The 26,276-nt window shown below is 45.5% G+C and overlaps 1 protein-coding gene and 1 long non-coding RNA gene across 2 annotated transcripts in view; one reads left to right on the top strand and one right to left on the bottom strand.

Moving 5' to 3' along the window:
* The window catches only part of adgra2 (adhesion G protein-coupled receptor A2), a 31,304-nt gene extending 5,071 nt beyond the window's left edge, over positions 1-26,233 (top strand). The window contains exons 2-19 of the mRNA XM_040195365.2: positions 8,967-9,038; positions 17,722-17,793; positions 18,765-18,836; positions 18,915-18,986; positions 19,577-19,740; positions 20,122-20,335; positions 20,549-20,713; positions 20,792-20,990; positions 21,083-21,232; positions 21,332-21,493; positions 21,641-21,841; positions 21,993-22,182; positions 22,329-22,537; positions 22,617-22,744; positions 22,832-22,955; positions 23,052-23,200; positions 23,945-24,034; positions 24,192-26,233. Of these exons, the coding sequence (XP_040051299.2) occupies positions 8,967-9,038; positions 17,722-17,793; positions 18,765-18,836; positions 18,915-18,986; positions 19,577-19,740; positions 20,122-20,335; positions 20,549-20,713; positions 20,792-20,990; positions 21,083-21,232; positions 21,332-21,493; positions 21,641-21,841; positions 21,993-22,182; positions 22,329-22,537; positions 22,617-22,744; positions 22,832-22,955; positions 23,052-23,200; positions 23,945-24,034; positions 24,192-25,593 (3,835 nt within the window). The 3' untranslated portion in view covers positions 25,594-26,233. The remainder of the gene's footprint in view (positions 1-8,966; positions 9,039-17,721; positions 17,794-18,764; positions 18,837-18,914; positions 18,987-19,576; positions 19,741-20,121; positions 20,336-20,548; positions 20,714-20,791; positions 20,991-21,082; positions 21,233-21,331; positions 21,494-21,640; positions 21,842-21,992; positions 22,183-22,328; positions 22,538-22,616; positions 22,745-22,831; positions 22,956-23,051; positions 23,201-23,944; positions 24,035-24,191) is intronic.
* On the bottom strand, positions 11,795-12,497 carry LOC144386304 (uncharacterized). The gene is made up of 2 exons (XR_013451995.1): positions 12,362-12,497; positions 11,795-12,027 (listed from the first exon to the last, which is right to left on the bottom strand). It is a non-coding gene; the product is annotated as an uncharacterized LOC144386304 (long non-coding RNA).
* Positions 26,234-26,276: the final 43 nt, after the last annotated feature.

Raw genomic sequence — 26,276 nt, 5'->3', positions numbered from 1 at the left:
ACAGCCCATGGATGCAGATAATGGGGGTCCACAGTGGGAATGCCTGTGGCTGCAGGGTGTGTGGGTGTGTATGTGTTTGTGCGTTTCTCATATTCCTTCCCATAACAGCTAATACATCACAACAGTGCGGTCATTTACTGGACTCAATCGGAGTACTCCAGAATTTTGATAGTCTCATTCATTTTTTTATTAGTCTGAAAAATGGGAACCATGTTCAGAGATTAGTATCCATATTTTAGGACAACTTTGCATCCAACAGCATTTGCTATTAGAATTTGCCTACAAAGAATTTTGATACAGAAAAAAACTTAAAATGACTAAACTAATTATCCATTACTACCTACATAATATTCCCAACTTTCAGCTGTTTCTTCTGTTTAAGTCACACTGTTCCATCAGATTCTCTGAGCTTTAAGAAACAAATGCATTAATACAAAGATTTACTTGCTTACCAATTTTATTTTGAGTTTATCAATTTAAACTTGGGCTGCTTTTAAAAAGGTGATAACATAAAACAACCAAAAAACAAATTTTTCTAATTTATCATCACTCCAAAAGATTTTAATGTTAAATATAATATTACGGTCAGACAGAACCATATATAGATATTACAAATCTATTACTAACATAGTGTTAACAATTGTTATTTTTGTAATGATAAGTGGGTTTAGAGCTTCAAACTAAGAGATTTAAATCGAAGAGGCAGTTTGGAAATAAAGCAATGCACTTTAAATGTATATCTGTGCTGATATCAATTATTCCTTTAGCTGATATATAGATTATCTTTGAAAAGCATGTTGATTTATCATATTAATTCAGAACACATGACTCATCATTGTCTAATAAATCCTGGTGCCAAAACTGGTTGATGAGCAGTAACGAGGATTGTGTCAATTAGACAAATTATTTTGATTCCCATTACTCTGTGATTACACAGGAAGAGAATATGCGACAATCAAAACCCTCTAAAGACACCGTGAGTGGATCCGGGGCAGAAAGATTTCGGCCAGCCTTTGTAAAAGCAGTCAAATTTTCCCTGCAATCTGTGGTCAGGAGCAAAAGACAGGGGCCGGTTATGAGACCAAACAATGAGACAATGTTAGCCGAGCATGCACCACATTCCACTCACTGTCTGAAATGGCCAAATTCTCTAAATTGCCTCATTAAATGTGTAAAAACACTTCAGACAGCGAATAAGCGGACTATTGTGTTCCTGCTAGGCAGCCATAAATCTTCCAATTTGGTTTGTCGTGACTTGTCTTTGACTCTAAATATTATAATAATTTATAACAGCTTTACTGAGGCGGTGGGATTTCAACTCACGCTATCAGGTTGCTAATATTAATAACAGCTACTTGTTTACATCTTTAGCGTTGACTGGTTGTCCAACTTTAGTAAACTGTGTATAGACGGCACAAGGAACACACTTCATGCACAGTTCCTGTTAACAAATTGTGTCTAATAAGACAAACTCCAAGTGGGGGACCTTCCTCTGAGTTGGTTCTGTGTGTGTGTGTGTGTGTGTGTGTGTGTGTGTGTGTGTTTTCCTGTGCACAGACACACATATGGGAAGGGCGTGCATGGCCACAGCTCTCAAAATAGTCTTGAGTCCTCCCCTCTCTAATTAGAGACATTTCAAAAACCCATATTTTAATTTTAGACTGGTAGTTTTCGGACCACTTATCCACACACACACACGTGCACACGTAGAGTCAAACGTGCACACTTTTCGTATAAATAAATCTGATAGGTCAAACACTTGTGCATCAAACTCTGCACGCATACAGACACACACACATGACCACTAACCGCGAGGCCTTACTCCCTGGCCCGGCCTGGTAACCCAAGCACAATGCACTATACCCTATAATAAGTGGTTGCATATAACAAACGCAAGAACTCACTCCACTTATCAAGCCGCAAGACAGGAAAGTATGCTCATAAAAGTAATGCAAGATTCTCCACAAACTCTTACTCTGCAAACTCATGTTTTTGTTGCTTCAAAATGTACGAAAATAATCCTGTTTGATGACTGAATTTGTCAAAATGATATCACACAAAAAAACAACAACAATATTTTGCATGCAATTACATGGATGCTCCGTTCCATGACAAGCGGTAAATGGTGCTTGTAGTCTGGCAGCGTTCCCCCGGTGGCTGCTGCAAGCCCTCCGCTGGGTCGTGCACAATGGGCACATTCACATCTTGACATGCATTTGCTGCTAAAGTGCCTGTTGTGCTGGAGGACATTTAGTCTCTCTGTTGCACTCAGTGCCGTGACCCTCTGAGGACGGGCTCAGCGGGGGCTCGCGCTCCCGACGGATTAGGTGGCGCTCCATCTTTTTACAACGAAAGGGTTAAGCTATTTGGACGGAGCCAAGCGCTGAACAGTGTGGGCCGCCGTCTGGAGGACTCTTATAAAGTGCTTATTGTAACAAAGATGACACAGCCACCTCCCAGTCTGAGAGATCTCTCTGCTTATGCTCTCTTTCATTCCTCCTCCCTTAACCTTCCTCTTCTTGTCTCTGCAAAAGTGTCCGTGAGCAGTGGAGGGACAGAGAGAGTTCAACTGACTTTTTTTTGAGCCTGCCACAAAACAGTGAAAAGAGAAATGTTGTAAAATGTATCGTTGTTTATTTCTTCTACAGTCCATTTACACATTTCCCAAAACCGTAATCATGAAAAGGCCAAACTTTTTCACCGTGGCCAATCCTCAGACATCAGTGACTAAATTAAAATCTTCACCCAAAAGATGTTATCATCCCGTCAAGCTGCAGATACTTCTTCCCTTTTGATTTTATACGGAGACTTCCAAATACAGTAACACTACACAAACAAGTGAAAACTACTGTAATCAATGACATTATAAAGCAAACTCTTCATATCCCAAACTGTTTTGGTTTGGACTTACTTCCATCGATGTGCATGTTGTTTACACTGTCCAGCCAATTTCATTTAGTGAGGCATTCAGCAGTAATTGTAGCAATATCCTTTTTTACTGAAAACATTTCAACAAATAACGCTAAAAACAACACTACTTTAGCTACTGTGGTATGTCAAGTTATACATACAAGAATAATGTTTGTGGGGAGAAATAAACCATAAATGGGTCAGAAATGACTTGTGTAAAATCTCAATTTCAAAGGCCGCAAAGTTTTTGCTAACATATTCGAACTCAGTGGCCTTTAACTAAGGCTAAACTGATGAATGTGTCTAGCTCTATTGAAAACGTAGTACGTGATGCTTATATAATGTAATGTGCGTTTGTTGAACGTATTTTCTTTTTGATTTTCAAATCCTGTAATAAAGGGTATCTACCATACTGCTATCCTATCCAGTGACACACACACACACACACACACATCCTGTGAATTGTCGTGCCACTAATGAAGCTAGACACTAATTACTGCTGCAAGTCGCCACAGGAGCCTCGTCACCGCGAGGGTTTTGAGCGTAAGAGTTTGACTTCTGTTCATCATTGACGTTTTTGAAAACGATCCATACAGTTGACGTCTTAACTCGATGGGAATGAACGGTGCACTAATTTGAGCTGGTTTACATGTGGGTTTGAGACAAATATTTGTGTATCACATATCAAATGCGCCGTCTTTGACCAAAGGCTCCATTATTTTTGATATATTAGCATAAGTATGAAAATGAAAGACAGCCAACCTGGATCCATCCAAATATGTAACCAAATCCTCGCACCTGTAAAGCTCTCTGCTTAACACGTCGTAACTCACTCGTTCAATCTGAAACAAATGATCCTATTATCCTTTCTGACGGTAACACCCTCAAAACTCTCTGAAATGAAACTTAAGCTGTGTGTCTGTGAGCCTAAACTGCAGTGTAATGTCAAAATGGCTTTTGATCAATCAGACCTGACATGTGGACGAAGTTAGAGGCCTTTGGAAAACTTTGGTGCCAAGTTTAGTGTTTTTAATCCATAGATTTGATTTAACCGCAATAATTTGTTGATCCACAACGTCTGTCCTGGTTAAATCCAAGTGTGTGATGTGTACATAAAGAGAAATGCTGCCATGTCCGCTTAGTTCTCCGCTGTGAACTGCCAGGATTCTCGAAATGCAACTGCAGCTGCTCAAATGGAAAGCAAAGCGGAGGAAATGCAGTAAGACATTGATGGTTTTGTATGAAAGTGTAACTTGGCTGTAAAGTACACAAATTAAAGTGCTCACACACAATGCTCTGCTGTTAGTGTTAAATTGCGTAATTGTATTGCTTTCAGCCAAATCTAATTACCTCTAAGGAAACTTCCCTCAAGGCAAAAAGAAATGTCTTCTCCCATTCATATGGACTTAAGCGCTGCTGTACACACCAGCTTGTGCTTTGTCAAGTCAGCATGCTAATCAAACAAGGCTTAATTGAATAAGGACGCCCTGATGCTCATTTATAAGAGAGACACGTCATTATCTGGCTCCCATTGGTCTGCGATTTAGGGCCGGATTTATGGCACGTTACCAATCTCTTTCAAGGATCGTTTCACCTGGTGTGTGGTCCTCAAGGGCAAGAGAGCTATCCAGCGTTAAAAGATGTTGAGACAGTTGCCTATCGGGTTGTTTTGACTCTAGGACGCCAGGTGGAGCGTCCAGTCAGCACTCTGCACGCCGTTTTATTAATGGCCGCAACATCCACTCACACTGCAGAATTGCTCCAGTTGTTTTGCGCTGTATTCAAAATGAAACGGATATTATTAAAAAGAATAATACACAGGTATGGAGCGCAGGCAGCTTATCCTGCAGATGAATTCTTATTAAATATAAATCCTTTCTTGAGACTTTTATTTTGTTTGTATTTTGCTGCAAAGGCCTGCAGCTAAATAGAGCTTTCTGTGTCCGGCCAGCCGGAATATTTAGAGGGCAGCCGAGGCCTTTTGGAATCAGCGCTTTTCACTCAAACGTATCACAGTCAGTTCCTGAGTGAAATGCCAAACCAGGATGGAGCATTTCCTGTATGCTTCCCACTTGAAACTGGGGAAAAAACAATATTCAAGTGCTGTCTTGTAGGCCGGTGGGATGAAGGATGCAAAGATATAAACACGAAACCTTTGGTGACATCCGACTGCAAACGGGACATCCTGTCTAGTTTGGGTTCGCAGCATTCTAGCTGCAGTCAAGACAGGACGGGTTTCTCCTGCTGTCCCTGTGCACCGGGCCACAACCAGCCGCCCCAGCTCCACCACAGAGATGGTTCCTCGGTGAAATGATCGGTTGACGACGACCCGAAAGCAAAAAACAGCTGTAAGAAGCTTGCTGCTTTTGACGGACAGCTATACGGTTAACGACACACCCAGGTACAAGTGCACCACACATCCCCCCCGACCCGGGGGCTTGTGCCACAGCGACACGGCCACGCTTGCAGTTAGGAGTGAAATCAGTGAGCAGATTTTCGACATGCTGCCGTGTGGCCCTCAAAGGCTTGGTGGGTTTAGGCAGCAAATTGAGCAAACCAACAAAGTGAGGGGCCTGGTGCCGGGAGGAGCCGCTGTGGTTAACAAGACAGCAGAAAAACGGTTATGCACTCAGGAAAACCATAAGTTAACGCTGAGCTAAAGCACTTAATACTGGCACGTCACGCATGCTAATATCAGTCGTACTTCTTCATTTTCCCCCCCAAAGATATTTGGCGTTAACTTTTCACTTTGAATTAATGTTGTATTGAATATAGTTTATAGTTTTCATTTGGGCAGTAAAACACAGTTCTATGCTGAAATTTATGAATTCATTTCACTTTGTAGTTTTAGGAAGTATAAAATACAGAAGCACATTATGCAAAGTGGCCCTCCATGTCTTCTGTGGGAAGGGAAGGCTGGTGTCTGTGTGTCTGTCTGATCTGACTGTTTCCATATGACCTCCTTGCTTTTTGAACTCCATTTAAATGAATTAGATGAAACGGGTGAATGGGATTCTGGAGCCTGACATGTGGCCCTGGTGGCTGTTTGTTTTTGTTTTTTTGCTCTCCATAGATTAGATGGATTCAATTAGCCTGTCTGATATCTCAGAGGCCTTTGTGGTATGAAAGGGTTAAGTGAATGAAAGACGCCGTCCCCTTTCTGGGCTGAGTTATCACACTGTCCTGCCATCCACCAAAGCAGATTAATTCAATCTGCCATTTGATCTGTCACTGCAAAAGGGAAAGAAGCCACTGGTTGTGGAAAGGCCTCGGTAGCAATACGAAGCAGACGCTAGGCCTCCAAGTAGTGAACCTCTATGATTAACAAGCTACTCATCTTCTTTGCTTGTAAACCGCTGTTGACCTCTGTGTACTCCGGTGATGAAGTGATGCAGTCTCACAGGGCTCAGCTATCACCGGCCACCAGACGCTGCTGCGCCGGTCGGATGGCTGCCCGGGAACTTCTCGCTCTACAACCCCTGACCTCTGATGCCGGGTTCTGAATAAACAGCTAATTGGCCGCGTTTCCTGTTTAGCCTGATGGGAACGCTGAATATTTGTTTACAGAGTTCTGCGCGTCTCTCTCTCTCTCTCTCTTTTTCTCATAGTTGTACTTTCTGTATTGTTTATGACAGAACAATGTCCTCACTTCAACTGTGCTCCAAACATCAGGATTCTGGGATTATACAGTAGTGTCCAGATCTGCAACTCCCCTCCATTCCTGGAAATCTGGGCCTTTTGTTGTCTGGGAGAGGTTTTCAGTCAGCGGATTTTGTGGTCTTTGTTTATTTCTGAAAGTCAGCTTTCAAGTTCTAATGCACAGAGACGCAAGCAAATTGAAATGCGATGTGTTGAAATATTTTAACTTGAGACAAATGTGGGGTTTTGTGATAGGATGCCTTGTTAATAACCTCATGCCTAAAGGTTCTATGAGGAAAACCTTTCAAATTGCTTCAAAATTCTGTGTGTTTTGTTCTTATGGGTAATAAATTTATATAAGCACGCTAAAAGAAACAGCACACATACACACACTGTCCTCTGACTAATATTTTGTTTCTGCTCAATAAGCTTGGTAAAAAAAATCTGTTTCTAAACTGGCTGTGTTGAATTAAATGGGTTGCTGGTTTGCCAGATGTGACTTTCTCCTCTCCTATCTGTATCGAATTATACGGGCACTTCCGGATCTTCTGCAGCTTTCATCTGAGGGCTGCCTCCCGTTTATACCGAGATACTTTGCCCAAAGTCAAGTGAGAGACATGGAGGTCCAGAAGTCGTAGGTTCAAACACAGTCTACATGACAAGATAACAAACTCTGCACTCACTCAGTAAGGTTTTGATTTAATAACCATGATTTATTTTTATTTAGTGTGGGTTTGTGAACATGACATGTTTTACACTTTTTTTTAAAACTAAAAATAAGGCTGTCAATTTCTGACGATTCACGTCTGGAAATTTAGCAGTTTGCAGTTTTAGAAAGTAATTCAATTGATGCTTTTCACAAAATCCCCAAATAAAAATGATTCTGGTTTGAAAGCTAAATAAAGTATAACAGAAAAGTGGCCTTTGTTTCAGTATTATAGTCATTATCAGTGGAGCAGCTCTCGTCTCTTGAATTGCCTCCCAGTTTAGAAAAATATTTCTAATTTTAGAACATAGTTGTAGGACGATTTGGAATGAGGTGTCCAGGAGCAGAATATTTACTTCCCACATTGTTGGCTCTCCCTTTGTTTGCTATTCTATCTCCAAATCATCCTGGTAATTTTGGCTGTGGTTGGGGGTTACTGAAGGAAAGAAGTAAGTAAAGCCAGTTCGTCCCTGCACACCAAGACCGGATGATTAAATCTGGTCATTAAGTGAGTTGGAAGGTGCCGAGCTGAAGGCGGTGTTTTTATTGATGTGGCAGGAAGCGGGGAGGCGGGGGGGGGCGACTGCTGCTGCTGAATCTGTAAATATCACAGACTGTTCACAGTCCGCTCCCACTTTTAAAGGCGTTCACGCAGCTCCCCTCTCTGGATTAAAAACACACTTAATGTAGCAAACTGCCCAATGAGCACCATGTGGTAGAGGCGAGATGATGTGAAACCGAAGGGTGTGTTGATGATGGCGGGCTGTCGCATGAATCAGGGCTCCTGCTGCACCCTGAGCTTTGGCGCGGGGACGTCGGGCAGCTCTGTGGATCCACTGGGACGGCTGTGTGAACATGCTGTTTTGTTGATGTCAGTAATAAGGACTGAGCCTTAAACAGTTATGAAGACAGGACACAGGGAACAGCTTAAACAGTAACTTAACGTTGAGCTGAAAGGCGGCATCCACACGCGGCAGCGACGAGTGCACCACTATATCACTCCAGCAAGGTGAGCAGTTCAACCACTGGGGATCATCAAAGACAAGTTCAGGGGGTCTTACGCTACTCTTTAATGGATCATAAAGCAACTGCACCTGTTGGCTGTAGCATCATATTTAGCATCATATTAGTTCACACCTTCTCATCTAACTCTTGGCAAGAAAGCAAATGAACTGAAAAAAAAGTCAAAAGTCCAGACAAATGTTTTTCATAAGTCACTTTGACAATGGCAAGTCCCTCCGAGCTAAGGGATTACTGTAAATATACATTTCCCATGATCCTTTGCCAGAAAAAAAGCAATCTCAGCCTTAGTGTGTCCCGTGGCCCTCTGCCTTCAGGTCTGATAAGCCAAGTGATTCGCCAGTAGGGAAAGAGCTAATTAACATGGCCTGTGCTGTGCCGCCTTTTGTTTGATGTGGAAATCCTTTTGATGCAAAGTGATGATCAAGATTGAAACTTATCTTGATGTCCCATTCAGTGTTTAGCATTAATTGGAAACATCTTGAGCTAACGTCTCTGGTTAGGTTAATGGCGTGCGACTACTGCAGCACCAGATGGACATTTTCCTTAACTCTTATCCTCTTCTCGTGACCCATTCCCTGTGTTCGGTTACCTGAACTCTCGTTGAAGCTCATGTCCGAGATAGTAACTCATCACCTTCAGTTTATTCTTGGAAGGAATATTTCTAACAATGCTTTGTCTTTTTTTACAGGATACTGAGTCACAACAAAATCCGAGTCCTGCTTAATGGATCCTTCTTTGGACTTTACGCTTTGGAGAAGCTGTGAGTGGCCTTGCTGTTTATCATCTTTTATCAATGTTTTTAACTTCTTCAGATGCTACACTGTCATGTTTATTGTGTACATGAGACATATTTTATGCAACTGTGTATGAGCTAAAGCTAAAGCCTTTGCAGACTTGCACTTGTATCCAAAGATGGGCTTCTGTCCAGCAGGGAGGATGATACACTCAGACTGGCTATCATAAAGTGATGTTGAAAGGCTCATATTATTACACTTCAGTCCTTCATTATCAGGTAAGCTCCACTCCCCAGGTCAAGATAAGAGAGATCTTTGGGAGGAGGCGCGTCTTGGCAGCTTCGCAGACTGCGTAGCCCTCCGTTTTAGTATTGTAATCCATTTGTATGGAGTTTGAGAGAGACAATAGATCATTTCTGGGGGAAATGAATGAATGGCATTTCTGATTACAAACAGGAAAACAACCATAATGGGAGGTAGTTTTTAGCCACACAATACATGGCTCTTTATGTCGGTCGGTCAAACACTTATTCCAGACTGCAATATTAAAAAGAATGTGAGATGGATGACTGTGAAACCAGACTTGGTTTGTGCACACGAAACAACGGGAGACAGCTGAGTCACCTTCACGTCAATCTGGGTCCAGACCGGCATTTACCGGCTAGGCTTCTGTGATGCTCCTGTGATGCTCCTGCGATGTTCCTGTGATGCTCCTGTGATGCTCCTGGGAATTCACTGTGTGAATTACAGTACGGGTTTCCCACCAAGGTGTTGTTTTACAGAGCGTTCCAGTAAAGCTTTATAGCGTCCTGGTAGCTAACAACACACGTGGAGTCACTTCAGTCTGGATACTGTAGTCTGCCAGACATACTTATTTTGTTAGAGGGGGGGTGGGAATGTTGAAGGGATATTAATTCCACATGCCACTCGGAGCTGCCACCCATGAAGCTAACGAGCCTCTCAAAAATGCTAAAAAGAAACAACACTCTGCTCATTTGCTGCCGTTGTTAGCTTGTTAGTACCTGCCTGCTGGAGCTCACCCCAGACTTGCCAGGCGATAACAAAAGCTGAATTTGCTGAAATTGATGTTTGTTCTCTCCGGCATGTGGACACCGTAGGTGAATTGTTCAGGGGTCAATTTCTCTGCTCTTATGTCAACTGTCTTGCACCAAACGTGTTAAAAAGCTGTTTGCAGGACGACGCTACGCCGAGGCGCTGTGTTCGGAAGAACAATTGATAGCAAAAGTAAAGTCAAAGAAGATCTCTGTGTTGGATGTAAAACAAGGAGATGTTGCTTGTTTTTGTAAGTGCGGACAGGTTCCCCTGCAGAGCCTCAGGTTGGTTGACCCGAGTAACCTGAGCTTACCCACTAACTGGCCCTTGTAGCTGCAGCAGTGATAAAACAAGCAGGGGGCACAAGGGTGGAGCTTTCCTGCAGGCTCACAGCTAAAAGACCTGCGAGAATGAGAATGAGAACAGGCAGACAAACATCACGCACACACACACACACACACACACACACACACACATACTTGTGCTTACAGAGGGAGATGTAGGCGTCCAGTGTGAGGGAAGATCACGCAGGCCCCATTTCACTCCTCTGCCTTAACCTCTGCTGGCTCTCCATCACAGCGGTGGAGGTCTGCTCGCCCACTCTGACGTCTCCAACCTTTAATTGCGCACTGCACGGTTTATAATTACATCTACGCTAAGGGTTAAAGTGGCCGTCCTGAATGAAGAACGATCAGTGGGGGTTTCAGTGGAAGGACCTGAAAGGATGAACACAGAAATCTGTTTCAGGTATAATTCCGGTTTAGGTTCCGTTTTTGTCTAATTCCGTGCGATCTCAGCCTTGTTTTGTCTTTTCGGCTCTTCGGGCCCTCCCATTCTTTCCAGTTCATCGTCTACATGTGCTTGTCATTCGGAGCAGTTGTGAGCAGTTACTCATATTATGTGGTCAGTGGTGTAATCAAAGGGCAGCCCCTTGGGGCTGAGTAAACACATATCAAGGAATTACACTGCAGCTCTTCCCCTCTGCGACAAGGTTCAACACGGTCTGCTCCCCGACTGCATGTGAACATTCTCACTCTTGGCCCATCTCAGTCGTGACTCCAAGTGTGTGCTGAAACTCAGAGTGCCGTTTCCTAGTATGGGCAACCTCGCTTCTTGTCCAGCAGTTTCTAAAGGGCCTGGTAACTCTCTCAGCAGACGCACACCCACACGCTCACACCAGACCATCTATTCAGAGTTGAATGCAGACTGGTCGGCTGTTGTTAGTTGGAGAATACAGCTCCGGAGCAGGCCACCCTCCTCCAGGCCCGGGACAGACAGTGCAGCAATCTACACAGTTAGCCCTTTCATTAGGACCAACCTCCTCAAAGCCACGCTTGCCTTCATAACCTGCCAAACCACCCAAGTGCTAAGGAGCGATTTAGCCATGTTTGTCTTTGCCCTCTTACTGGACTACTGTGTTTTTGTAGCTCTTTTGAAAATAATTGCCATCCAACAGCTACATTTGGGTCTTGGAATACCTCATTCTTTCCAGCTTTTGGGATGAAACACCAGCTGAATCATACCTGCCTTCTGCGGCAGTGTGTGCTGTAGGCAAAGTAAGTCACACACGTGTGTGCACGCCCTCCGCCCCGCGATGCTGTACTCGTGTACCTGTTTGAGCACCTCAGCCTCTTTGCACGCCCTTCCTGATTGGCGCTGACGCTGGCCGCCCCTGTGACGAGACAGGACATTTATGAGTCGTGGACAGATCCCAGCAGCCTGTCCGGCCCTGATTTGAGGCGAGGTAATGAGAATAATGAGCAAAGAGAGGGTCAAGGCAGTCTGGCTCTTGTCCAACTGGGCCCCACTGCACCATGGGACACAGGACAGGCAGGCAGGGGCACAAGGGCCGCTCATTACCAGGTCTGCGCACCCCACCGGTTGAAAGGGAGCAGAGAGGAAGAGCACAGGGCAGCGATGATGATGAATGAGGGATCAGCAGGTCGCCGGCACTGAACGCGTCTGAAAGGCAGGAGTGAGGCTTGTGGTTAGGACTTGATAGACGCTCACAGGTGTTGGCAGCATGGTGAACTTGAAGTTGCGATGATCCCTGCGGAATGAATCTACCTGACATGTCTACATATATATATATATATATATATATATATATATATATATATATATATATTTGTAATAACAGCTTTATTTGAAAAAATAATTATGGCAGTTTGCACTGAAACCTGTGACCAAAGTCACAGAGGGCAGATGTAAATATGCAGATGTTTTCATTTGATAGGAACTGTTAAAAGAAATAGACAGAGCACTCAGTCTTTGCCTTGGCCTCTCTGAAACCAACCTTGAAATCGCCTCCGCCGTTGTGAGCCGCTCGGGTTAGGAAGCGGTCCAACTTAAACAACTTTACCATCTGACACAGTAGAAGTGGAGCCAGGATGGCTAAAGATGGTATGGTGGCTGGAGGGAGAGGGAGAGAAGGAAAGCACACTCCTGCAGTTTGTCTCAAATAAATATGGGGTTGTTTTTCTTCGTGGTAGATTAACGTTTTTTTCCACACAGGCAAATTACCTTGATGAGTGGAAACACGGCACAAGTGGGCAATGTTATTGCAAGTGAAAAACGTACGTACACAGCAAGGATCCCTCCTGTCTAGATCATTCTGGGTAAGAAAAGGTTTAGATTGTAGCAGCCCACCATTCTGAAGAAAACTAACGCCAGCTGTGGAAGTTCCACATGGGAGTCTTATTTCTTCCCCATAGAAAAATGAACATTTGTGTTTGGATATTTCCCTGCAATCGCCATTGAGTGGCCCACAGTTAGGCAACAGTCAGCTAATGAGAGTGCATGACATTGAGGGGTGGAGCGGGTGAGGAAGGGGTTAAGCGTGCTGGAGAGTGGAAACAGAAAGGGGGGTGCTGCTGGAGTTGATAGACTCCAGATGTGTCTTTCAGATAAACTGAAGGAACGGCGTGTGTTTGTATTGCAAGCCTAGCTCAGTCATGGCTCTGGGGGTTTATTGAAACAGCGAGCGAGCCCCCTCATAAGCCCATTACCAAATTGTACACTTAAACGCCAATAACTCTCTCTCTCTCTCCCTCGCACTCTCATTCTGCAAACTTGATATGGTTTCAATGGCATTTTCCTCCAGAGGAACTTGAGCTTTCCCTCTACTTTACTTCCCCCCACTTCCGCTTGTGTTGCTTTTCTGTTTTATTTTTGCGTCTCCCCTCTCCCAGCTCACAGGGTCTCTCGCTGTTCCTCCCCCTTCCCACTCCGTACATGCCGCAGTCCACCTCCTGGCTGAAAATTCCCTCGTGGACTTGAGTCTTCTCTTTCATTTTCAATGAAAGGGAAAAGAGAGGCGTTTGTTCCTGTTTCCTTCTCAGTTGCAATATGTTCAATTTTCCAGTTTTAGGTCTAGTGACTTATTGATAAAACCAAAACTGAAATAGCATTTGCTGCCTTTGTCTGGCATCATTCATCTGACAAATGTCCAATTAAAAGAATAGAGCTTCTTTGTTTCTGACTGCCGTGCATGCAGATCTCTAGAAAATGTACAGAGCTGCCTATATGGGCATTGCCCCCCTTCACTCGGCTGCTCCAGAAGCCATAACTGAAGTCAATAACAGTCCGTGGTTTCAAAGTTTTCCTTGGCACAATAATCTCCAGCTCGACTATAGAAACATGTAATCAACTTTGGACATTTTACACTTCAAATAAAAGTGTACATTGCTATTTCTGTGCAGTTAGAGCTGTAGTTTGTCACTGTCAGTCATAAGCACAGCCTATTTGTCTGAACCATGGTACAGTAACGGCCGTGGACGATCTTAAGTGTCCAGTGGTATTCCAAGTAAAAGCTTTTTTTATGAATATAATAGTCTGTTTTTGCTTTTACCTCAATGGCTGCACCAATGCCATTGGTTTTCAGATGAACACGCATGCAAAATGTTGATAAGGTATAACCAATCCGGTAGGAACTAGAAAAAAATAAAGAAAATAATCTGGAGACGGGGAAGCAAAGCAGGAAATTAGTGGAAAAACAAGAGCTTTGCAGATTCCGGTTTCCTGTTTTTAGGGGGAAGGCAGGAGTACGTTTGGGGCCAGTTTTACAGAGACCCCATTGTGAGCAAGTGTGTTGAGGAGAAGGGAGGTGGGGTCTGCCGGGCCATGCACAGGGACGGTTTTGCTCAGTACTGAAACCCCTAACCCACCTGCCCCTCCCTACAGGGGAAAGCTAGCTAGTAAAAAACGGAGAAAGCGGAAACTGTAAAAATAAACGAGCAAGGGCCTCTGCTAGAGACCAGACAGGAAATGACAGGCAGCACAAAAATGGTCTCCACCGACCTCTGTCAAGAACCACGCTGCCAGTTATCCCACCTTGATTTTAGTCACAACTGACCTTTAATCCATTTATAGAGGTTCATATTTACTTCTGTCTTCAGGCAGTTGCTTATATAAGTTTGCAAAAAGATCTAGATACAATTTAAGTATTGAAATTGGCACTGTAGTGTCATTAAAAATTACAGGAACAGGAAATTCTTGATTCCAGTCCAGCGATAATGAGTGGCAATTCCCTAGCTTCAATCATTTTCCCAGCTCCCCCCGGGTCCAGGGCCTAAACAATGTCAGTCGAGCACTCCAGACCCTGTCGCTTGTGCTCCTGATAATGGAGCACTCCGCGTCCGCAGCGCTCTACAGAACGTGTCCTTATTATGACGCTCTCCCTAACCCTACAAGCACGTCGCTCCTCTCCAGCCTGCATGGAGCCCAAGTGCTCATCACGTACACCCGCAGAGAAATGACTCTTCAGAATGGCAGAGCACCAGCCCCATTGATCGGGGGGTTGAGGGGGGGTGGGACATTCTTAACGGCAGCCAGACAATGGTCCCTCTTGGGTTGGGAGTGAGCTTGAGTCCGTGACAACGGCATCACACAGGCCGCACGTGGCGATGGGGATAGTGGTTTACCGCAGTCCCGAGGTTACAAACAAGAAATGATAATGCGTCGAAACTCACCATGAAGCCTTTTTGAAAAAACTGCCACTGAAGATAAGAAAGGAGTAATAGCGACATGTTGCAACGTTTAGCCTTTTCAACCTTGATATTTTCACCCACAGCCAGCGTGAGGCTTTGAAGCATTTCTCGTCTCTGCTATTATTCTCCTGCTCGGCGACAGCTGTTGTCATCGGTGTCGAGGCCACTGAGCTGTGAAGTTGTCGTCAGGGAGGGCGCCGTCTACTCCGGAGGGCACACAGACAAGTCATCGCCTGAGTATGAGGCCGGCTGGAGCTACTGTACTGTGCGTCTGAAATAAAGTTGGAAATGCATCTGAGGGTGTGAGCCCGTTGTGAGGGACCGCGGCACAGATTTAGCCTGGATTACGGTGTTGGTCTAAGCGCCTGGCGAGTGCTTCAGATCCTGTTGACTCTGCTGAGCTCCTCCACATTCCCCAGCTTGGTGATAAGAGAGTGTATCAGAAGAAGTGAACTGCTGATCCTCTTCAGGCCGCAGCGCACAAAGCACTGCAACCTCTCAAACCGCGTCTAAAGCAGCAGTCTGTCGGTGATAAAGATGTTTGATGTGTGATACTTCATTATTTATTGCCAGCCGATGGCTGGTTTTATCACACTTGGCAAAATATTTATGTTCAGAAAGGTCGAGGTACTTCAGAAACTAGTCAATATCAGGTTCATGTGTAAAAGTGTGGGACTCATTGAAATAAAGTCTCTGCAGCTCATTTTGGATTATGCATGCATGCATGCTTTTGCTTAAATATAGCGTAAATGTCCAGGCAAAGAATGCAATCCAATGTGATGTCTCGTATGAATAGCTAAATGCACCTGTGCGTGCCTGTTTCCTCCAATACAAAATACATTAGCCGTAGTAGTAGTAGTAGACTGATTGATTTAGAGTGTAATGATATTACCTGATTTAATATATGGATTTATTGTCTTTACAATATGTTAACATAACATAATGCAGTTTTGGTCATAAAAAAACTTAATTGAGAATAAAATCAGCCGCGTTTGAATGAAGAATTTCACCAATAGATAATAGAACAAGAGAAAAATTCCAACACTGGACATGAAGTTTGAAAGTGAGATTGTTATCTGGTAACTAAACCAGGATTTGTGTTCCGTGCGTTCTTGCTCACTTGAAGGATTGTCTTAATTCCTTTACAGCATACATTGAGGTCAGCGTAAAAGCACGGGTGTGTAGAGTGTGAAAGGGAGAGAGGATTCAGTGGGCGATGCCTCGTCTCTCATCGCCGCGCTAATGAGCCCCGAGACGCAGACTAAAAACTGCAGTATTGTTCTGTGGTCAACAAATCCTGCACAGCCAGTGACATGAAGAACCGGTGCTTTCAGAGCGGGACGCATCGCCACGCAGAGACTACTACCGTACATATATTGTGACAGGCCCACACACATCGGAGAGTAATATTGTTCGCTGTCAGACACACACACACACACACAGACATTTGATTGATGAAATAAATATAGCTCCAAGCAGATTTTGCTGAATCTTTATAAGTTGTCTGCCAACTATCGAGATGTAAGCGATAGTTCAGCAAGTGTGCGACCAATAGCGAATAGCTATGGCTTCCATGCCGCAGAGAATAATTCTTTACTGGAAGCCATTTTCTAAAATAATTTTCCTGCGCTATGATCAAAATAGCTCATCTCATGGAAAGCGGACAACTCAATGGTTACAAGATGCCTGAGGTTTTACGTAGTGTGAGGCAGCGTGGTTGAGAGCAGCAGTGACTGATCATTTTGGTGGGAAAGGGGAGCAGAAAGTCCCCTGAGGTCTTCCCTTCCGCAGCGGCTTCTTGGGTTAAAGTGAATTAGACAAAAATTCAGTCATGGCGTTGGTGTTTTTAAAGCTCCTGGAAGGAAATCCTCATCTATGATCGGTCCAGGCTTTTTTCATATCGTAGGAACATGGATTGCATTCCAACCAACAGTGTATATGTCCTGTCTCCTGGTCTGTTTTAACCTCCTTCCTGGCCAGTAAGGAAAAACGGTCAAACAGTCCAACACAAGGGTGAGGGTGCTGAATGCGAAGGGGGTGGAGAGAAATGCAGCACAAAGCATCAAATGCAATCTTTAAAGTGAGGTTAATATATTAATGTGTATTGTTTTGAATGTTATCACAAGAACAGTGATTTCAAACAATTTCTCGATCTGGCGAGTATCTTATTTTGTCGAGTACCTGCAGCTCATCATGCCCAGGTGGCGGATGGGATAAGATTTCCTATCCGTGTGCAGAAATCCCCAGCTGTGTCCCGCTGGAGGAGCCGTGTTTTAGAAATGTGTCCTCCAGTCCAGTTAAACTCAAAGAAGTCTTGTCTAGAAAGTAGACAGAATATTTGAACATTTTGGTGAATAACTTGACACGAAAGTTGGATGTGCTGATAGATACCACTCTCTCTGTTTGAGCTACAGCCAGCAGTTAGCTTCGCTTCGCTTCGCCTTAAGACTGGAACCCAGGGGAAACTTCTAGCCTGCCCCGGTTCAAAATGGCAGTTAATCTACTTTGTTTTTGGCATGTATGGAATAAACTAAATAAGACATGTGAATTAGTGAGCTGGTAGGAAGAGGAAGCCAACTTGCTATTTCTCCATAGAACTATTGATTTCGACACATCATCATCCCTAGAAGCATTTTCTCATCAAGTCTAATATTTCTTCTCTCCTCAGAGACCTCAAGCACAACTTAATCAGCACCATAGTGCCTGGAGCCTTCCAGGGTCTTTCTGAACTTCGGAAACTGTAAGTAGACATTAACATGATGCTGTTTCAGTGTGGCAAACATATCAACAAAAATCATAAAAAAGGCTTTAAAGTGATACATATAGTAGTTTTATTTTTTTTATCACACACACACACACACACACACACACACACACAAACACACCATTCACAGTAACTGTGACAGGCCCACTTATCCCGTCACATCTTAAGCAGACACTGTTTTGGCAGCTCATGGCAGATGGCATCATTATGGTGTTACATTGAGCTCCCGTTGTTAGCGTGACAATAAAGGCTTCCTTCACTAAGCGCCTCTGTCGGTCCTCGCGAGGGCCCCCGCCATGTCGTCTCCGGTTCTCTTGCGTGCGCCGCGGTGGGAACCTCAGGGCAAGGCCGGTTCTTCTCTCACGCCATCGGAAGGGGGGGACGGGACAGCCGCTCCATCCCCGCGCCTTTTGCAGATGTCTGGTTGTGGCGCGGGTCGAAGCTGGTCGTCTGCGCTGCACCGCGTGACTCCCCTTCCCTCCTCCCACTACTTGTGTTTTCCCTGCAAGGTCTGGGGCTTTTCAAAACAAACAGGGGGAGATAAACACATGCTCTGGACAGCTCTCTACTGGGTAGTGTCAGAGGTGCAACTGAGCAGATCCCTCTCTGGCTGTGGCTATACATCACACTCGGAGGTGGACGACAGGACGGGGGCCCTGCTTTTACCCCATCAGTGATAAAGCTTTGCGTCCCATGGAGTAGGGATAAGAGAAAGTGCGCGTGCTTGTGTTTTATTGCCTTAACTTTCTAGCTGTGGAAAATGCTTTATTGTATTTAAAAAAGAAGGAAGTCCTGCGGCGTTTTACCTTCTATCTTCGATGTAAAGCGTTTGATCTGATATCATTGAAACAACACGGGCATTGAAAGAGCAGAGATATCACAATCTGTGACTGTGACGAGTCCTCCTGATTCCAAAATAACATTCCTTTGTCTTTTCTCACTTCAAGCGACCTGTCCAACAACCGCATTGGCTGTCTGACTGCAGACATGTTCCAGGGGTTGACCAATCTCACCAGACTGTAAGAGACAGAGCCCATGAACATGTTTCATGCTTTGTAAAAGCTGTGGAGTTCATATCAACTGCTTTGTGCTTCTAGGAACCTCTCTGGTAACATCATATCGACCATGGACGCAGGAGTGTTTCAGGAGCTGCCGCTGCTCAAGCTTGTGTGAGTATGAGACAGTCAAACTCACACTCGCAACATACCATTCCCAATATGAAGGAAACAATGAATATTCTTGACAAAAATAAAGCTTATTTAGACTTATTGCTTATTTTACCGAGGGTTTGTTTTCACAATGACTTCAAGTCTGAAGAAAAACAGAAGATTTGGAGATGCTGATTTATTTGACACGCTTTCATTGTATTATTTGTAGATGAAAAACACATATTTCGTAGACAACCATAAAGTAGAAGAAGAAAAAACATTCTTCAGGTCTGAAATGTTTAGGGACTATAAGTTAGTCTATAAACATTTCAGATCTGAACCAAGTTTTGTTTCATTTTTTTATAAACGGGGCTTACAGTTTTTCAGTTAAACAGTAGATTCAATTTTGAGCAAACATACCATGTCTGTGACATGTAACAGAAATAGTGTTTCAACTTTTGTTTTCACTTGACGAATATGCAACAAGCCTTTTAAGGATTTATTTTGTCAAGCACAGGTATTACATATCAATCCTAAAATGAAGAAATAACACTTCATCTCAGCCCGGTGGATTAAAAACAAAGATAAATGACCGTCACTTCTCTCTGCAGGAACTTCAACTCGGACTACCTGTCATGTGACTGCGGGTTGCGTTGGGTCCCGGGGTTCTTTCGCGGCACCTCAGCCCGTCTGGGGGACGAGACCCTGTGTGCGTATCCCAGGCACCTGAGGGGAACGCCCCTGCGCGGATTAAAGGAAAACCAGCTGAGCTGTGGTGAGTGTCTGGCTAAAAACGAGGCATACGAATGAGGCGGTTCACCGCTTTGTTTCAGAGAACATTGGCTTGTGGACAATGAAATTACACTCATATCAGCGCGCAAGATCGTCTCAGTATTTATAAGGGTTACTATAGCAAATTGGATTGAAAGAGATGAATTCCGGCCAGCATAAGAGAGACACATCGGTGAACTAATCCTCAGGGTTGAATTTTTAGAATTTGTGCCGTCTGCATCCAATCGGTGTCGGAGCTGCAGACTCGTAATGGCTTCTGTGGAAACATTCAGCTGAGGTTGAGCAACGAGAGAGCAGGAAGAATAATGTGGATTGACTATCGGTAACGGTCGTATCCCCCGTCTTGTCCGACTGTGTCGCTCAGACGGCCCCCTGGAGCTGCACACCCTGTCGCTGCTGCCGTCCCAGCGTCAGGTGGTCTTCAAAGGCGACCGGCTGCCCTTCCATTGCACCGCTGCCTTGGTGGACAAGATCACCACCTTGCACTGGCGTCACAACGGTCAGCTGGTGACCTCTGACCCTGAGATGTCTGTCCAGCTGGAGAACAGTGTGCTGCACGACTGCACCTTCATCACCAGGTAAAGGAAGTTGAGTAACTCAAAGAAGCAGACTGCTCTCTTTCGTCCTCGGTGCTGTTTCCTTTCAGCCGTCTGTGACCTTTAATTCTTGGGCAAAGACAATTTGAATGATCCGATAAACCATAAATGATGAATGTTTTACGAGTTCAGACACACAATGGAGCATGTAGCGATAATGTGTTATAATGAGCTGTCTTTATCCTCTATATCCAGTGAGCTTATTCTATTCAACGTACATGTGGAGGCCAAGGGAGAGTGGGAGTGTGTGGTTTCTACTGGGCGGGGCAACGCGTCCCGCAGTGTTGAAATATTGGTGCTGGAGAACAGCGCCTCCTTCTGTCCGGAGGATAAAGTTGTCAACAACCGTGGGGAGTTCAGGTTTGTCACACTTAAACGTATTATTAGGACGCGCGTGAAGATCCAGCGGTCTTACACTCACACGGTTTTAATCCCCAGGTGGCCCAGAACTCTGGCAGGCATCACCTCCCATCAGTACTGCCTGCAGCTGCGTTACCCGTCCCTGTCTGTGGAAGGAGGTATCGAACAGAAAAAGGCCTCCAGACAATGTGACCGCTCTGGAAACTGGCAGGAGGCTGACTATTCAGAGTGTCACTACACCAACGGCATCACCCGTGTCCTACATACCTTCATCCTGGTCGGTGGTTCCTAAGTGTCCTACATTACATGCCTCCTGTTCACATGTAAACAGCACGTATAACGTTGCCCTTTTTTCCTCTTTCTTTACAGAGGCCCATCAATGCATCCAACGCACTCACCTTGGCTCATCAGGTGCGCACATACACCCTGGAGGCTGCAGGCTTCACTGACTCTGTGGATGTGTTGTATGTGGCGCAAATGATGGAGAAGTTCATGGAGTATGTGAAACAGCTGCGAGAGGTGAGAAAGATCGCGTTGGGTAAAACTGAGATATACAGGTATGTCTACATTGCTTTACTAACCTTTTGTCTTCAAATTCCTGCGTGTTTTTTGTTCCAGTTGTCAGAGGTGTTGGTGGAGATGGGCAGCAACGTGATGCAGGTGGACGACCAGGTGCTCGCTCTAGCGCAGAGAGAAAAGAGAGCCTGCAGCTCCATAGTCTACTCGCTAGAGACGATGGCCTGGCCTCAGCTACACGGTCATGCTCAGGACTTCTCCATGGTACGGAATGTCATACTACTTGTTTTAATCTTATCACAGACATTTTCTTTTTGTTAGAGAATCTTGTTGAATGTTTTTGCAGTTTATTGCAATGAAAGAGGAGATGGAGGAGACCATAATCTTTGTTATTACATGTAATACGTGCAGGTGTCTAGAAACATTGTGATGGAGGCGCACTTCATTCGATCAGCCCACTTCACGGGAATAACCTGCACTGCTTATCAGCGCCGCGAAGAATTAACAAGCAGCCTGGGAATGGACAGGTCAGAGTCCACCCATGAGCAGCAGCTTCGTTTTCGCTGCAGCACCGGTTCCCATAACACCTCCCTCAACAATTTCCCACTTAAGGTAAGGTGTGGACACCCGTTCGTGTGTCCGTTTTTAGCTACTATTACTGCATACAGTACCATCATTAACCTTTCACATCTGCTTTATCCAGATATGCTGGTGGATGCCAACAGAAATTACAAAATGTGCGTGTTTTTTTTTTCTTCTTCAGAATTCAGTAGCACTGGCCTCTGTGACTCTCCCAGCTACTCTGTTTCCTCCTGATGCTCCTGCGGACTGTAAGCTGCAGTTTGTAGCCTTCAGAACCGGCAGCTTTTTCCCTCTCTCCGGGAACTCGAGCAACACTGGGGAACACTCTCGCCGACGTAGCGTCAACACTCCGGTCATATTTGTCGGCCTGGGTGAGAAAGCTCGTTTTTATATTATTTCTAGTAATAAATTAACGTATTGGGGGGTCAAAAGAATGTTTCGCATTTTCATTTAGAAAGAAATGATATTGATCTTTAGAATCGTAGAAACTCAAGTCCAGTTATCATTTCTGTGGCAGACGGCTGCAGCAGGAGGAACCACTCAGAGCCCATCTGGGTTTCGCTGCGTCACTTGTCCCCTGGTACTGATGCTGTGGCGGCTCAGTGGAGCCTCGCGGCTCTCGAGAAACGAGGAGGCTGGAGCGACGAGGGCTGTCAGCTGGTCCACAGTGACAGCAGCACGTCCACGATGCGCTGCTCTGTGCTCGGCAACTATGCCGTGCTGCAGGTATGTTGGTCATTAGTATTTAACTAAATCCAGCATCAACCCGGTTGAATCGGACTTGCAGTGGACTTTTCTTTCCCAGGAGGTGCCTGACTTTCCCAACTCCACGCCCATCTCTGGAAGGGTGCTCCACCCTGTGGTTTACGCCTGCACTGCATTGCTGCTCCTCTGCCTCTTCACCATCATCATCACGCACATACTGCACCACAGGTATCGCAGTTTACTTTAAGAAAGTGATATGTGCTGCTATTTGTTGTTTTCTTCTGTTCCTCATTATTTAGCTCTGTGCCCCTACAGCACCGTTCACTTATCAAGAAAAAGCTGGCACACGTTGCTGAACACCTGCTTTCACATCGCTATGACGACGGCCATTTACGCAGGAGGCATAAGCCTGACCAGCTACCCAGTGGTCTGTCAAGCAGTAAGTATTCATTTTAAACAGCACAACACGTGCTAGTAGTCTGTAGTAGTAGTGTGCGTGAAGCCTGATGTCTTACTTAAATGTGAAATGCGACAGGTGGGCATCGCCCTGCACTACTCCTCGCTGTCGACCCTGCTGTGGGTCGGGGTCAGTGCCAGGGTCCTTTACAAAGAAGCCGTGTGGAGAATACCACGGCTACCGGAGGGAGAGTCTCCTGCTCCACCTACTCAGCGACCTATGCTCAGGTCAGTGAGCGAGCCGTAACCTTCACCAGCTTGCTGCACTGTGAGATTGTTGTTTGCTGTCAGTATGGTTTATGTTCTGAGACGGATGCGGGTGCGCTCTTGCGTGGCCACACACAGTGTGCACCGTCAAAGTGGGTCATTGTGCCCGACAACCAAAGTCTCTCTGTTTTTGAGAAGAAAAAAAACCTTGCAGGGACATAAGAGAGTATTGCTGTGAGGCAAAAGTAAAGCCTCACGCCTGTATGAACTCTGGTGGGGGAGGGGAGGAATGTATGAAACCAATATAACCCGACGCAGAGGGGTCGTTCTAAATCTGAGCACTGCGATGCAAGGGGGTGCACAGTCTTACCACATATCCCGTTCTATTTCTCCTCCCCCTGTGATCCTGAAGCTGCGATCATACACTGACCTTCGCTGACCCTGACCGCTACCCCTTTGTGGCCCACTCAGTCACATGGGATCAGGGTACAATAAATCACTGGCTTCTGGAGTCTATCCTGACCCTCGTAACAATCTTCCCACTGTGAAAGTGAAGGATCACACAGCTCTGTTCATATTAGAAATGATCGGGGAGACATAAAAACAGAAAAGGGGAAATTACAAAGACTGGCAGACTTTAAAAACATTGTGGCAGCCAAAGGTCACATAGCACCCTGTGGCACAAACAATCACTGCTTCTTTCTTTCCCAAACTGTGGCTTGGAACTTGTGTTTGATATATGTTCTCTATCCTTGATTACTAAAGGTTCTATTTGATAGCCGGCGGAGTTCCTCTCATCATTTGTGGGATAACTGCAGCTGTCAATGTCAACAACTACGGCGACAACAGCCTTTAGTAAGTGCTTCTCTTTTCCTTTTGTCTCGAGCCATTTGGCCCATGACTTTGTGTTGTTTGTGCTGCTGAAGCGCATAATTCTCTATGATACGTTGAACACAGAGACGTGTCCTTGTCTTGCCCTGACCTTCCTGACTTCCTTCTCTGCTTCTTGCAGCTGCTGGCTAGTATGGCGCCCCAGTCTGGGGTCTTTCTTTGTCCCTGCTGGCCTAGTGCTGTCGGTGACCTGGATCTATTTCCTGTGCACCGTGTTTCGCCTGAGGCACCGCGTGACCAAAGAATGCACGGGAACCACCCTGTCCACTCCTGTGACTGAACGCCAGCCTGCACTGGCAGGAAGCACGAGCCTCCTCTCCACAGACTCGGCGGTGGGACCAATGAACCCTGTTGCCGTCCCGGAGGACCAGTACCCTCTTAAGACACAGTTCCTAGTGCTGGTGGCCACACATTTCCTGTTTGTAGTTCTGTGGTGTTGCGGAGCCATGGCAATGTGGCTGACCGGACACGCTGGCTTGTTGTTCAGCTGTCTCTATGGAATTGCTGCCACGGTCCTGGGGGTTTTTCTGGTCGCGCACCACTGCTTTCGACGTCTGGACGTGCAGGCCTCGTGGATGGCGTGTTGCCCGGGCTACCGTCGGTCCCATCCTATGTCTGCTTATGCGCACACCTGCGCGGCGGGGAGTGGGACGCAGACCTCTGAGCAGGGATCGCAACTTTTCATCAACTGCCATCCACCGCCTGACTCCCACAACTCATCCGCTCGGTCATCGTCCACGCCGAGTGGAATCAGCAGCGTGGGCCCCGGGCCCTGCAAGCTCACCAACCTGCTGCAGGTGGCTCAAGAAAGCCCCAACAACACTTCACGTGCCCCCGTGGGTAACAACGCCAGCGCCAGTGCTGACAACAAGCCAACGAACAATGTCCTGCCCACTGTTAATTCTGCAGCGCCGTTGCATCCTCACAAGAGGAAAGTGATTAGCAGAACGAAACAAGCAAGCAGCCAGTATCATCATCGGAGTGAGGGAAGAGGCCACTATCGTCTCAAAGCGCTAAGGACTGGTGGTGGTGGGGGCAGCCTGGGAGCATTAGGGCCCACTGGTTTAGAGCACCTCAGTTCTTCACATGTTGCGCACAAACAGGCCACCAGCGAGAATGGCAGCATACAGCACAGCCTTTCAGAGAGCCAGGCCAGCCCGCTGGCCAACGGGAAGCGCCTCGGACAGTCGGTGCCGACCAGCCCCTCGGAGGGAAGCGACGGGGGAAGCAGCGGAAGTCGCAAGCCTTTCCCGCTGCCGCCCTCTATGGCCAGCAGAGCGGCCATGCACGGCGCTCAGAGACGCTGCGCCAGTAGAGACAATTTGAAGCTGGAGCGAGACACTAAGCGCTGCTCCTACCCTTTGAACAGTGCCGCCACCACCATGGTGCCCGGCGCCGCTGCCCCAAATGGCACCCTCAAAAAGTCAGGGCTCGAGCTGGAACAGGACATGAGTGGCACGGACCAATCCCAGAGCTCGGTTGGAATGAAGAGTGGTTTGTGGAAAAGTGAAACCACAGTGTAACGTATACTTATATGTGAACTTCTATGCATGGCCTTAATGGACTAAAATGATTGGGTTGTGTTTTAACGGTCTCCTGATTATAATAGTTATATAATTTAAGATATAAAATCATTAAGGCATCCAGGACGCTAAACTGGTACTTTTTGCCCCGTAGCAAGTTTGCTGTGAAATGGTTAAACAATGAGGCAGATTTTTTCTATTGCCTTTTTGAAAAATAAGAGGCTCATTCATCTTGAATCATTTCACAAAGTACAAGATATCTCTGGAATTGGCATATGATGTTGATTTTGGATGTCTAATGAAAGCTTTACTGTATTAGTTGTGATTTTTTTATGCATATCAACTATAGCATGAAATGGAGTAAAAACTCATCTAGTTCCAAAGTACAGCACAGTATATGCATTTAATCTGCGGACAACCTTTCACTCTTTTTTGTTTGCTCCAAGTAATTGTTTGTTTGGGTTCATACATGCTTTTGTGTGTGTGTGTGTGTGTGTGTGTGTGTGTGTGTGTGTGTGTGTGTGTGTGTGTGTGTGTGTGTGTGTGTGTGCGCGTGCATAAATGATAGTCAAGTAATTGCATGACTGTGGCTGTACAGAATCTCAGTGAATTAAAAAAACGTTCCAGACTTTTGAATATATGCTGAAAGTGTTTCATTTGTTTTTGCTGAGCTCCCAGCACTC

This window comes from Gasterosteus aculeatus, chromosome 13, assembly GCF_964276395.1.
Source record: "Gasterosteus aculeatus chromosome 13, fGasAcu3.hap1.1, whole genome shotgun sequence".
NCBI lineage: Eukaryota > Metazoa > Chordata > Actinopteri > Perciformes > Gasterosteidae > Gasterosteus > Gasterosteus aculeatus.
Note: the sequence above shows the minus strand (reverse complement) of the source record. Positions and strands in the feature narration are given on the sequence as shown.